At 39.6% G+C, this 25394-nt stretch overlaps 5 protein-coding genes across 8 annotated transcripts; 2 read left to right on the top strand and 3 right to left on the bottom strand.

Annotated features, from left to right (window-relative positions):
* Positions 1 to 1044: 1044 nt before the first annotated feature.
* On the bottom strand, positions 1045 to 4349 carry LOC1272686 (DNA cross-link repair 1A protein). Its single transcript, XM_311587.5, has 4 exons — positions 3720 to 4349; positions 2707 to 3643; positions 2192 to 2642; positions 1045 to 2105 (listed from the first exon to the last, which is right to left on the bottom strand). The coding sequence occupies exons 1-4, from the start codon at positions 4201 to 4203 to the stop codon at positions 1572 to 1574; spliced, it is 2406 nt and encodes an 801-aa protein (XP_311587.5). The 5' UTR covers positions 4204 to 4349; the 3' UTR covers positions 1045 to 1571.
* Positions 4350 to 6071: 1722 nt separating this feature from the next.
* On the bottom strand, positions 6072 to 7491 carry LOC1272687 (DNA/RNA-binding protein KIN17). The gene has a single exon (XM_311588.4). The coding sequence runs from the start codon at positions 7306 to 7308 to the stop codon at positions 6136 to 6138; it is 1173 nt and encodes a 390-aa protein (XP_311588.3). The 5' UTR covers positions 7309 to 7491; the 3' UTR covers positions 6072 to 6135.
* A 243-nt stretch (positions 7492 to 7734) lies between these two features.
* Positions 7735 to 12092, top strand: LOC1272688 (insulin-degrading enzyme). 3 transcript variants are annotated; one of them, XM_061661868.1, is made up of 8 exons: positions 7735 to 7873; positions 8258 to 9814; positions 9883 to 10233; positions 10310 to 10541; positions 10616 to 10822; positions 10882 to 11171; positions 11245 to 11454; positions 11542 to 12092. In XM_061661868.1, the coding sequence occupies exons 2-8, from the start codon at positions 8345 to 8347 to the stop codon at positions 11812 to 11814; spliced, it is 3033 nt and encodes a 1010-aa protein (XP_061517852.1). In that variant the 5' UTR covers positions 7735 to 7873; positions 8258 to 8344; the 3' UTR covers positions 11815 to 12092. The 3 variants fall into 3 exon arrangements, with proteins under 3 accessions (XP_061517852.1, XP_061517853.1, XP_061517851.1); XM_061661869.1 differs by having other exon boundaries at positions 7785 to 7873; positions 8245 to 9814; XM_061661867.1 differs by lacking the exon at positions 7735 to 7873 and having other exon boundaries at positions 8211 to 9814.
* Positions 12037 to 14236, bottom strand: LOC1272689 (uncharacterized). Of its 2 annotated transcripts, XM_061661874.1 has the most exons (6): positions 14005 to 14236; positions 13605 to 13917; positions 13386 to 13514; positions 12806 to 13313; positions 12367 to 12730; positions 12037 to 12288 (listed from the first exon to the last, which is right to left on the bottom strand). In XM_061661874.1, the coding sequence occupies exons 2-6, from the start codon at positions 13720 to 13722 to the stop codon at positions 12151 to 12153; spliced, it is 1257 nt and encodes a 418-aa protein (XP_061517858.1). In that variant the 5' UTR covers positions 13723 to 13917; positions 14005 to 14236; the 3' UTR covers positions 12037 to 12150. The 2 variants fall into 2 exon arrangements, with proteins under 2 accessions (XP_061517858.1, XP_061517857.1); XM_061661873.1 differs by having other exon boundaries at positions 12806 to 13514; positions 13605 to 14234.
* A 6190-nt stretch (positions 14237 to 20426) lies between these two features.
* LOC3291071 (uncharacterized) lies at positions 20427 to 24796 on the top strand. Its single transcript, XM_061661872.1, has 6 exons — positions 20427 to 21328; positions 22367 to 22918; positions 23002 to 23453; positions 23521 to 23676; positions 23737 to 24040; positions 24131 to 24796. The coding sequence occupies exons 1-6, from the start codon at positions 21211 to 21213 to the stop codon at positions 24292 to 24294; spliced, it is 1746 nt and encodes a 581-aa protein (XP_061517856.1). The 5' UTR covers positions 20427 to 21210; the 3' UTR covers positions 24295 to 24796.
* The last annotated feature ends 598 nt before the right edge of the window (positions 24797 to 25394 follow it).

The raw sequence follows: 25394 nt of genomic DNA, 5'->3' as shown, positions 1-25394 counted from the left end.
AACAGCAAGAAAATAAGTTGTTTTACACGCCAAAACGAAGGCGTGGGTGTTTCATCATCCTAGGTAGAACAAGCTCACTAGACAGTCTCTCGGTCCTTACTGCACTTCTCCGCCGCAAGGGATTTGCGATAATCATAATGAGGATTCATAATAACGGGCATGGACCGTGATGTTGACGCGCGTTGCATTTCAAGGAACCATGAACCAGCAGCATATTATCGAACCAACTTGATTTGCTATTTAAAGTCAATTATTTTTTTTTTTTTTGTGAACATTTCGCTAGTTCGCACACCGTTAATATAACGATATTGTTTTTATTTCACTTCAGGATGTTGTTTGTTTATTTTATAGATATTATTATTACAGACATATGATGTCAAAATGTTTTACTTCACATAGTTCAGAAATACAAACTAGTTTTTCCAGTCAAAATGCTTCATTCGCCTCATTTTACTATTGATATGACTCACTGTTGCTGGTAATTTATGGCAAGTGAACCTCCACTGGTTTTTCGTAGGTATGAATGTATAAACGTAATTATATTTTGTTTGTTCTTTGTTGAACAGCCTTCCATTAAAAGCTAAATTTAAATGTGTCTGCATTTCAGCTACGCTCCCGGCTGTTGCTAGTTTTGAAACGTAGTTGGACTGGCTGAAGCTCTAGATACCCTCTCCTCAGCTCACCCAAACATATGATCCTTTTTGATTTTGTCCTTAAAGAATCTTTTAAGAAACGCGTTGGACCCGGTACATTTAGATAAATCATGTGACAATTTAAACATAAATAACCAATAAATAATTAAATTAAGCATAATAACATTGCTCGATTAATTCTATGAAAGCTCATATATTGTTCTGATTCTTCTATGGCGTAGACATGCGTGTCTTTGGCGGCCTACACAGAATTCGAGAAGTTAATTGTTGTACCTCTTAACCAGGTAGCCAAGCCCATGTTGCGAAGGGAAATCAGATGAAGAATCCATTTTGCCGGAATTGTAGGAGCTGACGCATTGAAACCACAATATCAAAACATATAAATTATACATTTTTAATCCAAATAACCTACATCGTACACTTCCCATTTTATTCTGCAACGATTATTTCTGGAATGCAATAGGTAAACACAAATATTTTTTCATTATCTCTAATGAACAGCGTAAATTAAAGAGTAAAAAAATCTTAACATTTTAACAAATGAATGTGATACAGAATGAAACTTATTTAAAATTTTCAAAGTAGATAACTATACGCACCGCATATGATTCTAACAATATAAAAATTGAATTACATGCAAAGTTGTGCTGGGTCTGTAATATTATATTTCACTATCCAAATCGAATGCAATACAATCATTAGCTGCAAATGATACATCGAATCGGGGTCCGAATCGTTTCATCCGCACTGATGACATGCATTGCAGTAGCACAGCCATTATTGTATATTCTAATTTTTAATACTATTTAGCTTGGACCAAAAACGTCTGAGTGGCTAAAATTGACATAGTTTTGAAATGATACCAGTGTATCATTTTCTTTTATTCTTAAGTTCTGCATGTTGATCATCCATACAGATTCATGGCAACCAATCACTGTCGAAACTATATTCTCCATTCTCTGATTTTTGTGCTGATCTTTCCTCCTCACTACTGTCCAAATCTATGATCTCGGAGATCATTTTTGATGTTGGTGTAGCCCTATTTGCTTCTAACTTTATTCGTTTCGCCAAGCAGCTTGCTTTTAAGGTCGAGGATGATGGATTTGGCATTGGAGAGTTCTTTTCAGAAGTTAGTGCGATAAAATTAGTCATGGAAAGTTGCAATGCCTTTCTTTGAGGACGAATTTCACCTTGATACCACGATACAGGCACTGTTGGAGTACGATTTTGATTAGAATTTCCGTAAGGCACTGTACTGATTACTTCGTGTGGTCTCAAAAACTGAACAAATCGCTTCAATTCATCGAAACTCGAATGTTCCGAGTACTCTATTCCCACGATGTTGATTCGTCCACGGTACTGCGGTTTGCTATTTTTCTCCCACCCGCTAGGTCGTATAGCTATTACACTTTCATACCGATCAGGAAACTGATTCATATATTCATTCAATTCCTGCGAAATATAAGATACACATGAAATACACCACATATAGCAATAGCAAAATCAAGTACTTTCACAGCATTATAAAACATACTTACATCGTAAGACAATTTGTTCATCGCTAAAACGTGAATATTCGCTTTATTAGGATCAGCCACAAGCACCGACAGCTGCTGCGAATCTGCAATCGCTTTCAGTGCCTTCCATCGGTTAGGTTCGGTCCAAACTTTCATCCCTGTAGAAATAGCTAGCTCGAGCCAAACCTTCTCCTTGCCGATGAGGTAGCTGCCACACACTATCAGCACCTTGACGCCAATATGTTTCTTCAGATAGTCAGATACAGTTTCCCGAGCATCGGCCACACTCTCCCATTGCGATTTGAAAGCATATTTTGAAGAAAGGTATGTCGTGTCTAGGTAAATAATGTCGATTTGAAAATTCCAAAACTCGGGATATTCTTCCATTTCCGAGGATGCCCGGAAATCGCCCGTATGAAGCACATTGCTTCCATTTGGAAGACGAAACAGAAACATTATTCCACCAGGGCAGCTAAAGTTCAATAAGGAGAAACCCATTAAAGGACAGTTATTATTAATGTCATTTGCATACTTACTGATTCGCGTCCAGCGCTATTATCTCCACGTCATCGATAACTATGCTTTGATGCAATTCTACAATTTGATAAAATTCTTCAGCAACATTTATAAATGCCTTTACCAGTCTTGCCGTTATGGATGACATTATGAGAGGTTTTGAGAACGTTTTCTTCAGTCCAATATAGTGATCCGCATGAAAGTGCGTCAGAAAGTAGTGCGTTACGCCCTCGATATCACCGTAACGAAACGCATCGACGGCAAAATTGGTCCCAGCTATAATTTTGTACGAAGGACACATGATTTTTTTGCCACTTTTGCTCCTAGCACTACGAGGAGCTTTAAGTCCGGGTGTTACACTCGATCGGTTCTTTGGTGTCAGCGATACCTCACTCAGTCGCGAAATGCCACTTATTCGCGAACATTTCTCTTTTGACTTATTCAGCTCTATCGTGGCAGCACTTTTCTGGAGTATTGTATTGGCGTCGTCTTCCTTATTGTCACTCGCAGTTGGTAATTCAATTGGGAACGCCACACGTTCCATGTTCCATGCTTCTCGTTCCGGATCGTAGCATTCACTTTGCACACGTTCAATTCGCTCCATAATTTGTGTTGGATTCATTCCAGTGCCTGTCTCTAATGGCTGAAGCTGCGAGGGTTGTTGCGAAAAGCTTAATTGTTCCGTTCCTTCAGCGACTGTTACACACAACATTTTCTCCACATCCATATCGCCGGTGATAATCGCGGGCATTACCGATTCCTTCAGCACACGGCAATATCCTATCCGGTCGGAATCGTCATCCTTGTTGAAAAAGTTTGTGATTCGTTTTTGAGAGTCATCGAAGTATTTCTTCGTGAGCATCTTGATGTTGGTACTCGGACAAATCTTCCGACGAGCTTTGCCAACTTCTTTTCTTGGTACGCTCTGCGATACATGTTTCTTATTAGACGATTTCACTGGAATAATACAAACATAAAGCATTATGAATGCAACGGACTGCAGGATTTTAATAATCTAACCGGATAATTTTACCTGTTTGATTAATTTTTCCACCCGTTGTCCAAGTACTTGTCGATCCTGGACTATAGGTCCGATGTTTCGAAGGAGTAAAATACTCCCGTATGGATCTCTTCGATGGAGTATCACCATTGTTTTCATCGTCACTTACTATAATAATCGGATCAGGCGAACAAAGATCTCTCCGACCGGTTACAGTACAATTGATCGTTGTGTTTTTCTTGTTATCTGCTTGCGAATCTGTACCACTTATTGGATCCTTGACTGGCGAAACTTGCTCCGTAGCAGCTGGTGTGGCAGGAATATTCAAACACTCCGATTCCGGAACATTTGCTGACACTTGATTTGAAGAGGAGTCTGTTTTCGCCTTTCTCTTTTTCCGAGTTAATGATAGCGATAATCTATTGGAGCTGCGTAAAGTTCTTCTCGGTGGTGAGGCAGCCATCACAAACGATTTGTTTATTTTTGCAGTCTTTGTAGAATGTTTCCGATTGCGCATAAAATGACGTATATTTTGGCGGTGAAATTGACCGATGACATTTCAGGGATGCTCAATTTCTCTCAACAACAGACGGCAGACAATAACAAATTACAGACTATCCTCGAGTTACGCTTTTATTGCGAACCACGAATAAATCCCGTACAGTCTGTTCCAGAGCTACCCTGTTCTCGACTAAGGGCCGAGTCTGTACTGCATCGGATGCGATTTTATCGGAAGGCCTGTCAAAATTTTAGATGAGTTAACGTTGGACGTGCGATTTTGTCGTACGACGGAGCCAAAAGTTTTTGATTTTGTTGGACGCCGCATCCTGTTTTATCTGTCAAACTAATTGTGTGGTGTTTTGTAGGAACATCCTCAACTTAATTTTTCATAATCGCTAAACTATTAAAATCTTCCAAATACAGTACAGTCTTTCCCCGAGTTACGCGAATAATGCGTTCCGGAGACATTCGCGTAACTCGGATTTTCGCGTAAGTCGAATATCACATGTTACAACAAAAATATACTTTATTTATCATAATTTTTGATTGAATTTAGTTCATTTATGTAATTTAATACTTATTTGATGCAATTGGCGTAGAAAATTTGGTTATTTATCGGTAATTATTTTTCATTTGACAATTGATGGAGAAAATTGTACTGATTTGACATCTGAACTGTCAAAAATAAAAATTCGCGTAACTCGAATTCGCGTAACTCGAGTGTCGCGTAACTCGGGGAAAGACTGTAGAACGTCGATTATCCGGACAGCTCGGGACCGGACGGTTGCCGGGTTAATCGATTTCCAAGAAATGTCAAAATTATATAAAAATTATAAAATCCACTAGTTTTATGATTAATTCACCTTGAATCAATCAATTAATCGTTAGTAGAATATTATTTTAATCAATAACTATAGGTTTAACAACTGTTCATGAACAAAAATGAATTTCGAAAATACCACTAGACACTACAGAGCTGCACAAAAAACTGGTTGCCCACTTGACTATCGCTGCAAATTTTCGTCGTACGTTTGAACAGCTGTCACCTTCCAAGTGACATTTGCTCGAAATTGTTTTCCCATATCTGCTCGATTAGTACTCGATACGCTTGAAATTGTGGATTTGTGTGTGATCAAGTGTGTTGAAAGCGCCAAGATTTTGTGTGTTCGTAAATTAGACGTTCCTCTATCGATGGACCATGCCGTCGAGCTCATTTTTCTTTCATAGCTATCGTTTTTTTGATGAAAAACAAAAGCTAATTTTGTGTGACGTTATTTTACAAAAAATGGATATTATTTATGTATAAAATGGGAACATGGCCGACTATGACGATAGGGAACATCATTTCCGAGGGAATCTAGAAGAAAGTAACGTAAAAGCCGCTTCAGAGTTAATTTTAAAGGACTTTTTCTAAATTCCCTTAAACTGGTGCAGTTTAAGGGAAGTTTAAGGCTCCAGTTTAAGGGAATGTGCTCGAATTCCCGATTATTCGTGCTCGAAAATGTCAATTGGGCTTTATGCGCACGGTTAAACCGCCCGCCGGTTAATCCGCCCCCGGATAATCGACGTTCTACTGTATTTGATTTGTCTGCAACAATCGTTTCAAATAAATTAATGAATAAATTAACAATTTAAATCAATCAAAGGATTTAAAGTGTCTTTGGTTCTTATGGACTCCTTCGTCACTACTTCGAGACACACTGATGTTTTGGAAGCACATTAACCGCATAACTCGGGAGCAATACAGCATTATGCATAGAGAACCACACGTTGTTTCATACCAATTTGTACAGCACTGTTTGTATAGAATGCGTTTAACCAGCAAAATTACCAGCCTTGTGATATATAGATTAGCTATCATTCTAAACAAAAATAGTCAATGTAACCACAGTATAAAATTAATGTATTGCGACCTTAATTGAAATCAGGGAACGGATTGTTTAAGCCATCAAACAAATAGTTTGCTGATGTCTTCATATGCAACATTGCTTACTAGCCTTCCCTTCAGAGGTCCTGAAGCAATTTCAATAGTCACGCTATATCGTTCCGTATTTATGGCCTTTAACACAGCTGTACAGCCTCGATAACCACCATTCAATACAAGAATTTGTTTCCCAACGGCGGGAATGACAGTTTCCAAATGAGCTTGATCCACCTTCAATTTTTCGCCCGTTTCCAGCAATTTAATTTTGGCGCGATATTTCTCTATTACTTCCACAACCACCCCCTTTTCCTTATAATATTTTTCACCCAAAGAGCGCGAAATCAGCTTTACAACGATTCCTTCAGCCAACCAATAGTCCTTTCGGTTGTTTTTCTCCTTTTTCTGTTCTTCCTCTTGAATTAGCTCGTCCAGTGCCGATAATTTCTTCGTTTCACCATTACTTGTTGCAGCCTTAATCTTTTTTTCCTTCTTTCCATCGTCCAGCGCATCGAACGGTCTTTTACTTATTACCGCCGAGGGAGTCGATTGTTGCTGTTTGCTGCCCAGTTTCAGCTCGATCTTAATAGTGTCTTCCTCGTTTTCTCGTTTCAACTCCGAGTACCCAGAGGTACATGGTTCTTCTTCGGTCTTTCCTCGACGAACCTGCTCTTCAATAAATTCGGCCAATCTCTCTGCGTCATCCTTGTCCATTTTTTGCTTTTTCGCCATCTTTTCCTGCATGGCCAATGTTTCAGGATCACGGTCAATGTACGTAATGAACCATCCCTTGTCCGTTTCGTCCGCTACACAGTGCCCATTTCGACCCAAGTACTTGACAAAGTCTGAAAGCGAATGCCATTTGGTAGCATTCATGTGCAGATGGTGGCGATCGGCGATGTATTCCTGGTACACCTTGTTAGCAGCAACACGCTTTGTACCAAATTGTCGCCTAAGGATTTGTAAGTACCCTGTTAAGAACTCAGAAGAGAAACCGTCGATAAAGCGACCAGCATTATCTGCAAACAGTAAAATTTGTCGTTGATGCGATTCGCTCATGGTGTGACACTTGAACCCATTCTCGTCTCGACACTGCTTTTCGCACATCTGGCAGTACCAGCGGAGCTTTTGAAGGCCTTTTGCCTTCATTTTATTAGCCAAGTACTTAGGCGTACCAACTTCTGCTTTCCCTTTACCCATTCTGGATATCTTTTACTACTTTTTCCGTGAGAACTTTTAGAAGAAACAATTATTCAGCGCTGATTGTTGCTTTTGGGGTTTTGTTTACGTTTTCTTTGGTGACATGCGCGAAAACATCGCATGAAGTGACGTTCCGAAAATTATCTAAATCATCGCACAGTGAGCTATTCTTCATCAACTTTTGGTTGTGCTGCATTTTCATTTTTTATCGTATGTATTGAATAAATATGTATTAATGTATTACTCAGATTTTCTAGCTATCAATTTATTATCATTCATCTTTATTCATTATTTGGCAATGATAAAAACTTCCAAGAACAGAGTGTTTTTTTTTTGTATCTGAAAATGTCATCTTAACCTCATGCCATCTTGCCATTTCTACCGAGTGTCGTCAATACGCATTTCATTCGGTTACAATCGTTGACTAATTAATACTTGAGTTGTATTTAACGAATCTTTGCCAGAAGTGAGTGTTAATGTTAACGCAGGTGGTATTACGTGGTACTTACTTTATTCAAGGCCCGATCATTCGCAATGCTACTAGACGGTTCAGCGTCCCTCTAAGGTAAATCACAACAAAACCGATTACCGCACGTCTTCCGCTGTTAATGCTTACGTTTTGCTTGTTGCAGTCAGGCCCGTGTCTGTGCTCCATCGCATGCGATTTTATCGCACGTGCTGTCAAACGCTTTTTCGTATAATATTGCGATTATTTGGATGATTTTAATAATATAACGATTCTGAAAAATTAAGTTGAGATTGTTCCTACAAAACACCACACATTTAGTTTGACAGATAAAATCGGATGTGGCGTCCGACGAAATCAAAAATGTTTGATTCCGTCGTACGACGAAATCGCACGTCCGACGTTATCTGTCAAATCCCATATAAAATTTTGACAGGCCTTCCGATAAAATCGCATCCGATGGAGCACAGACACGGGCCTCAGTCTGTGATTTGCAGCACGAAAACTCCAATAAGAGCAATACACAACAAACGGTTCACCGACGAAAGAATAGTAAAATCTAGTCCTGAGATGGCGAGCGAGATTGCCGGCAAAGCACAGCTGTCGAATGCTTCGACGTCGCTACCACAATCCACTGCAAACATGCCGTTCGAGCGTATTAACACCATCACAAAATCCGTCCAGGACAACCGTGATTACCGTGGTTTAAGGCTATCGAACGGAATGAAAGTAATCCTAATATCGGACCCCACTACGGACAGATCGGCAGCCGCACTCTCCGTTGCTGTTGGGCATCTTAGCGACCCATTGCAAATCCCTGGCCTTGCACATCTTTGCGAGCATATGTTATTTCTTGGCACAGAAAAGTACCCCAAGGAAGACGAATACACTGCCTTTTTGAAAGTTCATGGCGGTAGCTCAAATGCTGCCACATGTTCCGACATGACAAAATATTACTTTGATGTGATTCCCAGCAAGTTGGAAGATGCACTGGATCGGTTTTCCCAGTTTTTCATTGCCCCCCTCTTTAACGAGGAAGTGACGGAGCGTGAAATTAACGCGGTAAACTCAGAGCACGAAAAAAATCTATCACAAGATGTGTGGCGTGTGAAGCAGGTTAACAAGGCGCTGTGCAAATCGACACATCCGTATAATCAGTTTGGCACAGGCAATAAGCAAACCCTTTCCGAGAGTCCCAAGCTGAACAGCATCAATGTGCGCAACGAGTTGATGACGTTCCACAACAAGTGGTATTCATCTAATATCATGAGCCTGGCGGTGTTTGGGCAAGAAAGCTTAGACGATCTGGAAGCGTTGGTGATAAAATTCTTTTCCCAGATTGAAAATAAGCAAGTAGTTGCTCCCAGATGGCCAGACATGCCGTATGGTGATGATCAGCTGAATACAAAAACCTACATAATACCGGTGAAGGATACAAGATCGTTGACCATATCTTTCCAAATGGAGGATTTGGAACAATATTATAAGGCTGGCCCTGAACATTACGTGAGCCATCTGATTGGGCACGAAGGAAAGGGAAGCATTTTATCGGAGTTGAAAGCTCGAGGATGGTGTAACAAGCTAATCAGCGGCTATTGTAGTCTGGGCAGGGGATTTGGAAGCTTTGACGTAATGGTCGATTTGACGGAGGACGGATTCAACCACATTGACGATACGGTGAAGCTCATCTTCCAGTACATCAATATGCTACGTGTAAAAAAACCCCAAAAATGGATATTTGAGGAATACTGCAATCTGTGTGAAATGCTGTTCCGTTTCAAAGATAAAGAGGGACCAACCACACTTGTGACGAACGTGGTCAGTTCAATGCATCTATTTCCACTGGAGGATGTGCTTGTCGCGCACTGTTTAATCACTGAATGGCGACCGGATCTGGTCGAGGATCTCATCAGTAAATTGACTCCAGATAAAGCGAGGCTAATCATTGTAGGGCAAAAGTGCGAATTGTTGGCAAACGCTGAAGAACGTTGGTACGGCACAAAATACGGCGTGTACAAGATCGAACCATCGGTATTAGAGGTACATCATGTTGTATGTTATGCGGGTTCTGAATCATTCAAACTAATTCGCTTTGTGCTTTCTTTCAGTACTGGTCCACTCCTGACTTGAACGACAATCTTAGTTTGCCCGAACCCAATCCATTCATTCCGACAGATTTTGAATTGTTACCAATCGACAGTGGCATAGAAAACTTTCCGATCGTTATACAAGACACGCCCATTATTCGCACGTGGTTCAAACAGGATGTGGAGTTCCTCAAACCAAAGGCGTTGATGAGTTTCGACTTCAACAGCCCGATTGTATACTCGAATCCACTGAACTGTAATTTAACCCGGCTTTTTGTGCAATTGCTAAAAGATCATCTGAATGAATTTTTATTCGAGGCAGACCTGGCTGGATTAGGATTTGGGGTTAGCAACACAACTTCTGGTATTAGTGTAAGTGTCCGAACCGATGTAGCGCAGCTTAAGAAGCAGCGAACATAAATTTTAACATTAATCATTTCTTCTTCAGCTATCGATCGGAGGTTACAGCCACAAGCAAGTCATTTTATTGGAAAAGGTGTTGGATAATATGTTCAACTTTAAAATTGATCGTCGTAGATTTGAAATACTTAAGGAACAATACATTCGGGGCCTCAAAAACTATCAAACAGAACAGCCGTATCAGCATGCCATCTATTATCTTGCGTTGCTCCTGACAGAACAAGCATGGACAAGACAAGAGCTTTTAGATTCAACCCAGTGTATGTATGATTAAGTGATTTAGTGCTACAATCTAACGATAGATTCCGACAACGTTCTGTTCAATTTTTCACAGTGCTTAGCATAGAGCGGTTACAGTTGTTCCTAGAACAGCTTCTTTCGCAAATGCACGTCGAATGTTTCATTTATGGAAATGTAAATAAGGAGAAAGCTTTACTAATGACGAAACTAGTGGAAGACAAAATGAAGTCCACTGATGCGAAACTGGTTCCTCTTCTTGCTCGGCAGCTTTTACCAAAGCGAGAATATAAGCTCGGAACAGGTATGTCCAACGGGAACAGTATTTGTGCTTACCAGCTAATGTTACCCTATTTCTCCCAGGAGAAAGCTTCCTGTTTGAGGCAACGAACGAGTTTCATAAGAGTTCATGCATGGAGCTATATTTGCAATGTGGCCAGCAGGAACCCCATTCTACTTTTGTCGACATTTTGTCTCAACTACTGAGCGAAGGATGCTATACGCAGCTTCGCACCAAGGAGCAGCTCGGTTATCTTGTATTCTGCGGTTCTCGCAAAGCGAATGGTATATGTGGTCTGCGAATAATAGTACAGTCTCCTCGACATCCCTCGTACGTCGAAGAACGTATTGAAAATTTTCTCAACAATACGTTGGTAAGTGGACATACATTATACATAATTTTTAAAATGTGCATGATTTAACTTGAGACATTTTATCACCCTAAAGGATTACTTGGAAAACATGGCAGAATGCGAATTTAATCGGCATAAGGAGGCGTTAGTTGCACTGCTACTTGAGAAGCCGAAGCGATTGGTCACGCAATTCAATATATATTTACAAGAAATTTCACTGAGACAATATCATTTCAATCGTGCTCATGTTGAAGCTGAAAAGCTTCGAACTTTGACAAAGCAACAAGTCATTGATTATTACAAGGTTAGATAGAATTAGAGAAATTGTACATTGCTCTATTCATACTAACTATCATTAACAATATTTTCTTTGTTTCTGTAACTGTTACAGGAGCATATAATATTGGGCTCTCCGTCCCGAAGCACTCTCTCGGTTCGCGTAATATCCACGGCTAGCGGCGGTGCTGGTATAAATACATCCGAGGAAGAACAACCACCGCCGGAGATAGAAGAAAACTCTCCGGTTGCTGAGAATTTCAGAACTACAAAGAAAGACTTTATAAGAGTAACGGACTTAGCCAGCTTCAAATCTTCACGTTCACTCTATCCGTTAGCTCAACCTTACATGGAGATAATGCCAAAAGGAGGACGATGCAAACTGTAAATAGTTCCTCCTTTTGTAAAGCAAATAGTATTTGTTTACTTCATCTTATCGGGCGACTTACGAAACGTATTGTTTATGGTTAACAAAGTTACAGAATCGTAAAACCTCATTCTACTAGAACAACAGATCTCTAGAGGATATCGGTGGTAAAGCTTAAGTGAAAATGTTTGCAAGATTTCTGGTGGGTAAATGGAATGTTTAAATAAGCAACATCAGCGTTGATTAGTGTTGACATGGTTTTAATCACTGTCGGTGCAATATATTTGTATAACAACAAATTGTTCGATTCTTTCCCATGCTTGTTCGTATACTTTCTGTTTAATTACATAAATTCACCTACAGAAAAATTATAACCTTTACTAGCAACTTGTCATCTTTAAGGTAAGGTTCAGCCGTTAACGCTGTTAGCGGAGCTTCAAATTTCGCATTAGTATTGGTAAGATCTGTTGAAATCAAATCGCTAAATGGTTTATCCTGTAAATAGAAAAAAAAGAAAATCAAAAAATTGCCTCCAAGTTACATCGCTTTGTGAAATTATGGTATGCCGCTTGCCTGATTAAGGATCATTATCTTATGACGGAAAAACTTTTGTGTTTCCATTTGTCCATAGAGCACGCCAGAAGCTAGAATAACGTTCGGAGTTTTCCGCAATGCCTCATCCGATGCTGATAGCTGCTCCAGTTGTACATTCAATATTTCGCCAACGGATTTCGTTGTAATTTTAGCATGAAGTCGAAGATTTAAACCAGAAATCACAAACACCGGACTGGAGAAGGTAGCTCCTACCATGTTCGAGGCAGAACGAACTCGCTGCATAAAGTGTTCTATTTTCCAAAAATATTTGAATACCTTTGCGTCTCCAGAAGATATCACGGTATTGTTGAACCGGTAAACCTCATAATCTCGCAATCCTCCGCTGTTAAAGTGTAGAATAACTTGAAAAGTTACCAGCTAAATATTTACGATAGTTAGCCAGGAACTAAATACTTACGTTAGGAACTTCTGTTCGATGGGCTTGTCGATGGGTTTAAAATCGATCGGTGGAGCTGCTGGCGAAGACATTCTATCATCGAGTGAAATGCGAGACGCTGAAAAAGTGTTGTTCAACCCGGTGGACGATAGTTTCTTCACAAGTTCACTATTTTCCTTCAAGGGGCCATTGTTGGAAAACTCATGGCTGTCCTCTTCGTCCTCGTCGTCGTAGTCATCAGGAAAGACAACTTTCGAAGAAGGGGTTGTTGTTGCCAGTATCGTAGGCTCAGACTTTTTGTTGGACTCTGTGACGGTAAGTCGTGATCCTTCGGATCTTTCCGCATTAGACTGGGGTAATGTTGTGTTGGACGATGTATTAGATGACGTTGCCGATTTTCTTATTGATTTGTAAATGGACGGACGCAGCGGCGGGGGGTTAAAATAGGGGTCGCGTATCATCTTGCGAAGATTATATATCTCTTCCAGCATTTTAATCTCAAGCATTCGAAATGCTTCCAGCATCTCGTCTGGCGAATTAAACATTATAGATATATAAAACAACTTCTTCCGTATATTTTTTTGTGGTATTAAACGTTTACCTGTTCCACACACCCCTACAAGGGTTTTGCTTATTGAAGCTTGTGCACTAGCTTCAATATCCCCAGAAGTGATCGTACATTGGGCCGTTTGTGTTTCATACGGTGCATCAGGTGTTTCCGCGGCCGTTTCTAAAATGCATACACAATAGTCGTTACAAGCTGCTGCATACGCAATTTTTTATAACACTACAATTGCTGCTGCGTTAGAAACAGTCTTACTTCCTTCAGATGAAGCAGATGCTACAATCATTTGTGTGATTATAAGCAGATATCCCAAACACAGTAATCCAAATGTTCCACCAACTTGTCTGCTACACATGCGAATGGTTACGTGCATTTTGCCGGAATGTTTGTAAAACACACTGGTTCCCCCCTCCCTCGTGTTTCTATTTGTTGATGATGATCTGTTTAATATAACACTGGCGCACGGTTGCGCTTCCAACTGTATCACTAAAAGTGCAAACGCGTTCTGTACAGCTGACTGCAGAGACCCTCATTTTGGATTTAACAGCGTGGGGATTTTTGAGAGGTGCTATTTTTAATCAGAAGGAAGAAAGAGAAAATATACAAAAATACAAGCGTCATATGAAACCCGGTTTTCAATGATAGCCCTGCTCACTACAACGGTAGAAGGGAATTTCCGTAGAATGTGTCTGGCGTTTCAGCAATGGAGTAACTGACGAGTCCAAACCAGTAATCGCAAAACCATAACCCCACTCAACCCATTAACACATACGCACACATAACGTGCTCATTCACACGATTGATGCTCATTTCAGGTCTTAAAGCAATATGCGAAAAGCTTTGAACAAATATTATAGTTTACGAAGCGGAACTGCCAAAGTGAAGCGAAGGTTATTTGCGAAACGGAAAGGTAAGTAAACGGGTTTGAAAAAAAAAACAAAAAGCCTTCCGCTCACATTAAAATAAAATTAGGATCATAGGTTTGAAATTCAAAGTTTAAAATTCGAGTGACGTTTACGAACGGAAACGGAAATATGAAAAGAAAATTAGATTTATTGCCAACAAGAACTCAAACCATATAATGTTTATTGGTCAGCTAAGGGGCTGCTTAGCTCAGAATTTACCGAGATACCGAGTAGAACGTAACTGCAAGCAACAAATGGCTTGCAAAGAAGAATGCTAGATTTTAAGCTCAGATTTAATAAACCGATTAAAAGAGGCAAATGAGGCCAAATGGCTCAAATTCTCTATAAAAATAAACAAAAAAAGCTCAGAATTTATTTGTTTGAAAATGTTTGGTTGCCAACAAATTGTATGATGTTGCGTTCTTACATAGTTCCTCTGCTTTTTTGTTTCCCGAAATGCCTAGATTCCCTGGGATCCATTTGCTTTGATTTGTTTTCATTATATTTATAAAAAGAATGTCATTATTTATAAAACGCTGTATTCGATTTTATGAAAATAAGAAAGGTCTTATGGGTTTCGTGGCATAAAACCAACAGGTTTTCAAAGTTTTGCACGTAGTTTGCCAAATATTTTCCATTTATAGAAGTAAAGAGTTCAAATTTACAATTTAAAGAGAAATAAAATCTAATAATTTACTAATACAATAAAAATATGGTTAAGTAAAATCGCGTCACTTTGCTCGGTATATATTTAGTTCGATGTTCTAAATTATTCGAATTTCCTGAAGAAACTAAATAGTTAATAGTTATATTTACAACGATATTTTACGAAGTCTACTGTGAATTTCATGTAATTTGTATGTTATTTTCCCAAAGCACTAACATCTAATCGTACGACAAATTTAGGATTTTTCATACCGTTAACACAGAAACTATGGGCTTTACTTTTGCTTTAGGACTAAGCCGCGAGCCACAAATGAGAAGTCCGCTGACCACAGATTAATATATTGATATATATTGTACTTCACTGTTTCTTAGCCAAATTACTCTTCTTTTTTTCTGATAGTTGAAGCACCTGCAAGGCTGGTCGGGCTCGATTCCCATGCAAACCGTAGCTCTGTGTTAGGGATCCTGCACCCTTTGTCACTTAAATACTTAATAAAGCTAGTTGGCAAAGCTACTGGTATGTAAGTGAATAAAAAAATAGATTATTACATCGCAATGCGACGAAATACCAGGAGGCCGGAAGATCACTCCGTCATAGGGTCCAAACGGGAGGCACCTGCCAATTAGCGGCTCAGGACGGTTCCAAAACAGCTTCAGGCTGTTCCGAATAGTTTAATTCGGTCAATTTTATTTAGCCAGAGTTGCAATGCTTGGCAGCGTTTTGGAACCGTGGATGCGATTCCGCGTACCCATCACTATGGAACATGCTATGAGAATGCCGGACTCACGCTCAAACAATTCTCGAGAAATTCAAAAATTAGTCAAGGTATACTGCAATATTATAACCTGTCTTGATGTAAGATCCACACAGTACGCAGTGTTTTGTATTGTTTCTTTTTTGGTACTTCTTTAGTTTCGCCTAATACCATTAACTAGAGCCGTTCCACTCTCTGGTTTTATTTCCTTGGCACATAAGTCAAACGGTAAACCTAAGCGGCAGGCAATATTTGCCAAGCTGATTCGAACCACACAGCGGTCGGAAAGTGTGGCGCAATGCGAACGTAATCGTATGTTTTTAACGCATAGAAATTAATTTGAATTCGGAAGCGTTACGGTTGCCAAACTCGAATTACCATTTCACCTTGCTCGATAGCGTCGGAGTTGGTTGCACTTCCCTTTTTACTCTCTCACTATCACGGATGTATCCTCAAAAGTTATATTTTGTTTGTTTCTAACATAAAACTGTTTTGTGCATTATGAAGATTAATACTAAAGATTAATTATAAAGAAATGCCATTAATGTTTGAGAAGAATGAATAAACATTCAATAAATGTTCTCTAGTTGTTAATATTAAACAGTGCACGGTTTCGGCGTATGGCTTTTTTTAAGGTGTAGGAATGAAACATACTGTGACCTAAATATTAAATTGATCTGGGAACGCCTCGTATACTACTGCAGATATTGGGCGCGGTGCTTTAAAATAGCGGGCCCCATTCAAACCATTGTCGCTGTGCTCGTACAAATTACTCAACGCGGTGTTGATGGGGCGCATTTGGGAAGGGATATGTACTGGACGTCGGCACTTGTTACAAGTATTAGGACATTGAAAAAAGGTGGCGAAAAAAGTCAAGCACCACATTACGCTCGCTATTGCTATGATGCAATTATTTGTTACGTAGCATGTATGAACGATCGCACGATGGTGCATAATCTGTCATTAGCCGGGAAGTTGGGATTATTAAAGTATGATCGATGGATAGTTTAAATGCTCTTTCACCTCGCCAAGCGATGAATGAATCCTAAGAAGACTAAAAGTCTCTCCAAACCTGGAAAAATCCTGGATAGATATCCACCGAGTATAAAAAAGCATTAAAAAATTAAACACATACACTATTAGAACATTTAACCGCAAAACAAGTTTACCAATTCCAAACTAAGTATTTCAAACACCGCCATCCAAAGCCGTTTGAAGTATGCAAAACCCAAATTTAGTACAGTTTATTACTAAATGATTACCACACAATTAGAAATAATCTTCTAAAAAGTTTTTATTTTCATTTAAAATGTGCAAATTTATGATAGTAAATCCGTGTTACAGGAATGACTACTTTTTTCCATTTCTACGAATTACTACGTACTTCCTGCCAGTTAGCGGATATGAACAATAGCTGCAAAATAGTATCCATGCTATTGACCGTGGATCAAGACACTGGTGTGCATTCCATTGAATCCGGTTTAAGCGCTCCGGCGAGCCGCAGCATGCACGTGCTAGTTGCAAACCATATGAACGAGCCTGTGCACATTTACTTTCTCTCTCCAGAAACAAGTTTTTCCGAAGAAAAAGGGTAAATTGAAGAAAAGCAACTTCATTATTACAGCAAACAGTTGTTTGCACACATCGCTGCAACGCTAATATGGTGTTGGTCTTTGGCAAAGCAGAGACAGAGGTTGACCAGTAACGCTTAAGGGAAGCTTTTTTTCTTGTTGCGACCATTTAAATGTAAATGTTTCTAAATTGATTCATCGCTTTCTTACAAACCCGGCAACCATTCAGACAAATGGCGACGACAGAAGCTTGAACGTAATTTTGAAATAGCTGAAAACTTAAGCGCGGTTGCAATACGGAATACATTATGGCAGCTTGTGCTAGTGCTGAATGATTTCCAAGTTGCTGTTGTTGTTGTCATTGACATTTAATGTTCTGAATTTGTTAGTGGTGTTACACCAAACCGGTTTCATGTCTGAAAAGTTTTGTTTTATTATTTCCGTTGCTTCATTACATTGACGATATTGCAAGAAAGCCGATGCACAAATTATAACATTTCGGACAGACATTGCAAATAAGTTGTATGTATATCATATTTTTGCCGAACCGCACAAAACAAATTGATTTGGACTAACTCGTTAATCGTTCTCAATTTTGAATGTTCATTAATATGCCCCCCAAGTCTAGCACAAGCGCATCGAGAATAGGCCAATCCTACTTTCTCATCCGTTTGAGCTAATACTTACTGGCAGATACAAAACCTGATTTGAATACGGTGGATCTATAGATATGAAAAGTGATTTTCAAATAACACAAATTTAATCAATGCATTTGTATTTGCGATATTTGAAAAACACAAAACAAAATCAAATTTAAACAGGTTAAAAAAAGATGTTTTCTGTAATCGCTTTCATGTTTGTACTCCCAAAATTAGGTCGCGCAAACCGGTATCTTCTTCGAAATCAATCCCACATCAAGCGTTCATCGCTTAAGCATCGCGCGTACGTACCTTACAGTTATTAAACTTGAGGCCCATCGATTCGCTACAGTGCTGTGTAGCGCAACAAGGGCGGCTTTCCGGCTCAGCGTAATAATGGACCTATCTATTTATTATGAAATCCCACCGTATGAGCCACATGATGTGCCGTCTTTTCCAGTGGATGGGCAGCATAAATCTTCGCTAAAGATACTTCAACGCCTACCGATCAAACTGTTTGCATAATCGAGGTCAGCTGGCCAGGTTCAATCGCTCATTAGTGCAATTGTTTCGAATTTGGCAATGCTTAACCAACTGGGGAATATGGATTAACATACGTCAAAATCCCGACGTACTGCCTGACCTAATATGTGCACCGATGGCGAAAGGAAAGAAAAAATAGGGAAATAGGGAACTGTTGGTTTACAAACCTTTACAAATACTTTTGGTCGTACGTATCATTTGGATTAGCATTAGGAACCAAAAAAAGAAAAGATTTTCATATGTTTGAACTTCTAAAACAATGTCGCACCGTACAATGGGTCTGTGCAACCGGTCGAATGAACTCTCTTGCCAGCCGTTGTGCCGTTGTTCGAATTTCAAACCCAAGAAGGTTCGCTGGCCTCGTACGATTGCCGCATCGCTGAGAGAGCTCAAAGTAGCTCAAGATCGCACCAAAACATGATAAACGGTTGAAATTGGAAGCTAGCTTGATACGCAAATTACTGCAACGGAATAAAAGCATCGAGAGTGGGAATTGGTTGATGATCGCAAAGCAATATCCAACAATCCGCCTGCTGCATGCGTACCATAACCTTTGTTCGCTTGTTTCTCGTCTCGCTCGTTTCCATCTACGCCACCAGCCAGACAGAAAGCTTGCAGGAGCATGGTGCTTTTTTATGTTTTGGTAAACCGTTGTGAACGGCTCCACGCTTCTGGCGCACTGGCTACGCGCGTGTATCACGGACAACGTCTTTCCCATTCCTCCTTTCCACGCGCTTTCGCGGATTAGCTTCAGCAAGTTGCAGTAAAAGCAACGAAACCAACACGATGCATTTCTATTGCTTTGCATTCGTTTCTTACCTGCTCAACTAACACTGGCGTACCGAGTATCCACCATACTTCAACTACCGGGCACACGACCGTTAACATTGCTTTTATCACTGAAGCAAAAAAGGCAATGAATGAAGCTATCCACAGTGAGTCCCAAAAAAATGTGCAGAAGCTAGGCAGCAAGAGTTGGTTTTCGTTTTTTTTTATAATATTTGTAACTAGGCAAAAGTTGTCTCACATTTCAATTAACTGTTGTTTTTTTTTTTAATTTCTTAAAATATTCTATTCCATATAAAATGCATTTATTTTTCTTAATGTTATTTATTGTCTAAAGCTCAGCCCATGAAGTGTTGTAGACATGCAGGAAACATTTACGGTAGTTGCCTTTCCTGCAAACTGATATTTTCTATGTTTTGTGCCAAATACATAGTATTAATCTGATGGATTTTGCTCTCGGTTTGCTCATTGTTGAGTTATGCAACATTCAAAAAATGCTAAGATCGAGAATGCTCAATACAACCGTTGAATAAGTTTTCAAGAAGCAAATCAACATTTTGTCACAAAGAGAGTTTTTCCAAGGTATCCGTTTTAATTGTCCAATTGTAAAAATTAACTATAGATGTCCTTTATAACCGATCCACAACGCGGAAGTAGTAGTAATAGTGGAGATTTATCTTGGGTACAAGCATTTCTAATGTATTTTTTTTACAATTTTGATCCTAGTATATAATGGCTGTGTAAATTGCTGTCCAATTTCAATTTAATTTTTTTCTTTATAGCAATAGCTTAATTTTTGTTTTTCCCTTAGTGTCATTTAACAATGGGGAAAATAACTACAAATAATAACCCACACAAACACAATTCAATTTAAAATAAGATAAAATTAATACAGGCTTTTAATTGATACTTTAGGAAACTTTCATAAGCTGCTCTCGGAGGCTACATTTAACACGCAGGCTTGTGTTTTTAAGCCCTTATTTTATGCCCCGAACTATCTTGCAATGCTAATGATAAATACAGAACAATCAACATATAAAATAGCCGTGCACCCTTGAAAATAAGAAAAATGTTTTAAATTTAATTTTTCGCTATCGCTTTTCACTGCAACGTGCTGCACAAACTGTGTTCAGCACTGTATTTCATAGTTCGCGCGATTCATGCAAGGTGGAGGAGAGTATCAGCTGTTTGGTTGTGAGCATAAATTGCGTACGCATGGGTGTCAGTGTATAGCGTGGCTTTCGTTCAGCTCGGTCGTTCGGTTGTGCCTAGCGCGGCAATCCACTGATGGACCGCTGCCGTCTTCAGTGGCTGCAGATTCGCAACTGTTTGTGTATAGTCTGCGTGCTATTTTGTTCCTCGGAAACATTATAAATCGCCTGAGCACGTAAATATTCGCTCCCGAATAAGCGCACAAGCTGCCAAGCATTACTTGACGGTTAACGTTTTCACTGCTTTCCAAAGAGTCTGCTAATATGGATTGTAGTTTTTTCCCAAGCGTGCCATCCTAAGTCTACCATACACAAACGAAATCCAATATACCGTTTCAACATATATGCTGTTTGAGTGATTGCACTAAAACTTAAAGCATCGAACTGAGGTGGTACGAAGGAAGATTATAGGTTTATTATTAAACAGTGTGTTTAGTGTGTTTATTTTGTTTGATTAATAATGTGTTAGAAAATGTGCTATAAGTGTTTGTGCATGTGTGCATCAGTGTGGGCAGTGTATGTGTTGAGTGAAAGCAAAAAAGATCGTAAATTAACTGATTGTTAAGTGAAACAACAAACAACCGAAATAAGTTATAGTTTTTGAGTAGCGCTCTAATTGAGTTCACATCAACCTAGTACATCCGATACATTGTCCCGGTATAAAGTCACTCAGATTGTTTGTTCGTAGAGATAGTGATACACCATCTGCACTTATGCTCAAGCTATCGGGTAACTCCGCATCCGATACCAACCCGGTGTTGAGCAGCGGACACTTCCAGCGGGAACATGAACTTTGTGAAACCGTACAAAAGTATCTGCTTCATTTTTCTGGGTTTGCTATCAGCACTGAAATGTCAGTCATTAGAAAGCGCAGACTTGCATCACCTATCGGATCGAGAAAAAGGTAGGTTTCAGCGGGATGGATGTGAACTAACACTATTTCAATGAATTTGTGTTGATCTAGCACGAATGCCCCGTTCATACATCCTTTCACTCATTTTCTCCACCAAACGCACCTGGTAGCCGCAGCTTTGATTTTACCTTTCTCGCACGACTAACCATTTGGTTTGGGTTTGGTTAACGCTTCCTGGTACGGATTGCATGTCTACGATTTTGCCGATGTAGTTCGCTGCTAGTCATTTGCTGAAGCTTTCTGGCTTCCTTCTTTCTCTAGCCTTGTGCTGAACTTGACTTTGGCTGGAAGCTAAGCATTGGCCGTTGCCGATTCACAAACCCGTTGTGGTTCGAGCTGCAGAAATAAGTGAAAGTTTGAGAAAAGAGACGTTCGGCGCATGATCATGCGACCGAGGCGACGCATCCAATCAGACATTTCGCCTTTTGGATGTCACGTATGAGAAAGAGAGTTCGGTAGAAGAAGTTGGCCACAAACGAAACGATGCGTATACAACTCACGATGAAACAGCCGGGTTTGACAAATCAACTTCGTGCCAAACTTTGCATTTAATTTTCGTTCTGCTTAAGCAATGCTTTGTAGAATAGAATGTTTAAAATACTGTTGATCAAACGCTTGACAAATATTGTGATACACATAAATAAGTGCTTATCAAATCTATATCCATGACTATGAACATTTAACATATATTTTTTTTTAATGAATGACAGATCGGCCAGATCGTATACCTGCAAATATTATTTTATGAACATATACATGCAAATGCATCAATAATTTAACAACAAAAAGAAACAATGAACAATTTTAAAGATTAAAAATGTTACGCGTTTCGATGGATCATTGTAGAGATTCAGTGCCATTCTCTAAGTTGTGTAAATTTAAATACTTCATGTAAACTTCGGATTTTGATGTGTGATCTTATATGTGATCTTATATTAACTAAGCAAGCAATTCGTCTTATAAATTCAACCGTTTTAAGACATGAACTTGAACGTTTCCTGTATGTTTTTTCTTAATTTATTTTTACAGTGGAAGCTCTAGTAAAACAATGGGCTCCATTAGTGTGGTTGGCACCGAATGAAAAATACATGCCCGGCGATGTTTCGAAATTTCTTGAGCATGTACACGCAGAGGAAGCGAAAGTGGTCACCGTTTATCCGGGCAGTGAAATTACAGAGCTTGATGATCTCAAATACTACGACAATGATATGACCAACGAACTGTCCTACTATGACCCAGCGGACCAGCGGCAAGGACGGTTTCGCAATAAACGCAACTTCAAGGATTCCGCTGTATCGTTGGATTTACTGTTTGATCTACCAATCGGCAATGAGTCCAAGAATTGGTATCTAGTGACCAACAGCGACATCGATGAGCTAATCACTCGTAAGGAATCCTTCATCCACGGCCAGAATCCGCTCAACGAAAATGTGCCAATCTACGCGGTGGTCAGCATGTGCAAGCATTCCCCCTCCGAAATGTCGCACAAGCCCGATCAAAGTTTGTCCTTTTCCCAACCAACCACAACGACCGAATATCCATCAACTCATCTGCTTCACAATACAAACAATCAGGAAAATGGTATGCCCAACTAACCAGCAATCTTGTGATGAGTGTTAATATGCACAGCTTCTAATCTGTTTCTGTTTTATCTCATATTGCAGAGGTAGCATACACAGTGAAAGAACGACCACAGTTTAAGCGGAATCCTTACGCCCCAACGCCCAAGAACATTTTTGAACTGCAACCGAACCTGCGGCAGACGATCAATAAGGTAGAAAAAAGTATCCGACTGATACGCAAGAAGCGGGAACTTGAGGAGTCCATAAAACTGCACGACGAAACAGTTCACAACACAGATCTGCCGTCTAAACAAAGTGCAGAAGATTTGACCGTAGGAAGAAGAGTTTTTATCAATTCCGACGAAGGAAATGGTAAGCAAAATTTCAACTCCAACACGGACAATTCCATCGAAAATACACCACGAAGTGAAGAAAATGAAGAATGGGAAACAATCACCGAACGGAGACACGATACGGAACGATATGGCGACGAAGCTTCGCACGATTTCCCCCACTTTCACGTCACATACTGGATGTTCTATCCCTATAGTCAGGTAAATGAAGAATTCGTCAGAATCATTTTTCAAAACATACGCTCATCGGTTCATATCATATTTACAGGGGAAGGTGATGTGCACAATTGACCTGGGACCGTTCGGTCCATGGCCGATTCCTTTAATATTTGGCATGTGTCTCGGCACAAAAAAAGAATTTGGCAGCCACGTAGGCGATTGGGAGCATATGAGTTTATACTTCCGAGGCAGAAAGGAACCAGATGTAAGAAGCTATTTGATTGCCTTACCCTTGCTACCGTTGATTGTGCCACTTATTTCACAGGAAATGTATGTGTCGGCTCACGATGCTGGAGCATTTTATTCATATGAAAGGCTTACGGGAACGTTCGAATATCACAGCCAGGAAACAAGGAAAGGAATTCTTCAGCAGCCAACGTTCCCCAAAACAGTCGTCACATCTAGCAATCATCCGGTGCTTTTCGCCGCTGAAGGTTCCCATGGTCTGTGGACTGCACCGGGTAAACACAAATTCGTACGCGTTCCGCGGCTGTACGATATTAACGGATTCGGTATGCCATGGTCAACCTGGAGAAACGTTCAGATCATCTACGAGAATGGTGCTCAAGGTAACAACGGTGTCAGAAGGTGTTTGAATCTTAAGATCCTTCGGGTAGTATTTCTTGTGCTCTTAACTAAACATTTCGATATACTTGTAGGGCGCAGCTCATTACAACCCAAATGGATGAAATTCAACGGACGATGGGGTAATCCAAAAACAAAATGCCATCCACTGAAAAGGATCGGTTTGCACATCTGTGAACTTACCGATGGACCAACTGGAATTCCTCGGAAGAAACACCATTTTAAGTGCAAAGCATGAGGCGGACCATACCTGCATGAAACGCCGCTTACGTGTGAGAATTATTATGTTGATAGAATACCAGTTCCTGGGAGTTTACTTCAACCTTTCCCACCCTTTTTAAGAGTAATACGCAAGGAGCTCTCCTAGAATAACTATTTATTTTTGTTTTATTTATTATTGCTTGTCAATGTTTCTTTTCTGATGCTTTTTTCTGACTTTTTATCTACTTACGTCCTTTACAAATGTTCATGGCGTCTCACGTGGTCATCTACATCTATCCAAAATCGTTCCAATCATAATTAAATGCATTTTGGTTTATGTTGTACATAAGACATTGTTTCATGTATAGGTAATCTGTTATGCACTATGCAATGTAAATAAACTTTTAAAATACGAAAGAACTTCAATAGAAATTTGTACGAATCTAACTCATTCCAAACGTAATATTGTGGCAAATGTTTATATGATTCTTGTTGTGTGTGTGTCTATTATACATGATTAAACGATTGTTTAAAAAATAGTATGTATATTTTATTTTAGGCAGAAAAATTATAAATATTGTAAAGAAATACAGTGGAGCGCCGTTTATCCGGGTACCTTTTATCCGGCTATCCGTTTATCCGTGCTGTTGAGAAATGACAGTTCCATACAAAGGTGACATTGCGTTATGAGGAGGATATTTGGAAAAGCGGTTAAAAGAGCACATTGTCATAACAAAAGACACGATAATTCAAGGCAAATTTCAAATATTCTTATGGGAAAAACATCAAGTTGATAAAAACTGGGTTCCTTTTATCAAAAAATAAGATAATTTTCCAAAAATTAATCAGGAATAGGTGATAAAATATACCATTTGACTCATTATCCGTGTTATTCGCATATCCGGGCGAGGTCAAGTCCCGAGAAGCCCGTATAAACGGCGCTCCACTGTACTATTTTTGAAATCTGTTCAAACTTCCAATTGTCGCACACTAACAAACACTCAAAATTCTATTATTGCTGCAATTATTGAACACTTTCCAAAACACTGAAATAGACAAAAAAGCACGGTGAAAAAAGGAGGCTTTGGCCTGTGCAATACAAAGGATCGAAGTACTCTCTTTGTTCCAATTATCAAA

This window comes from Anopheles gambiae, chromosome 3 (assembly GCF_943734735.2).
Source record: "Anopheles gambiae chromosome 3, idAnoGambNW_F1_1, whole genome shotgun sequence".
NCBI classification, from domain to species: domain Eukaryota; kingdom Metazoa; phylum Arthropoda; class Insecta; order Diptera; family Culicidae; genus Anopheles; species Anopheles gambiae.
The sequence above is the reverse complement of the archived record's forward strand: the minus strand, read 5'-3'. Positions and strand labels throughout refer to the sequence as shown.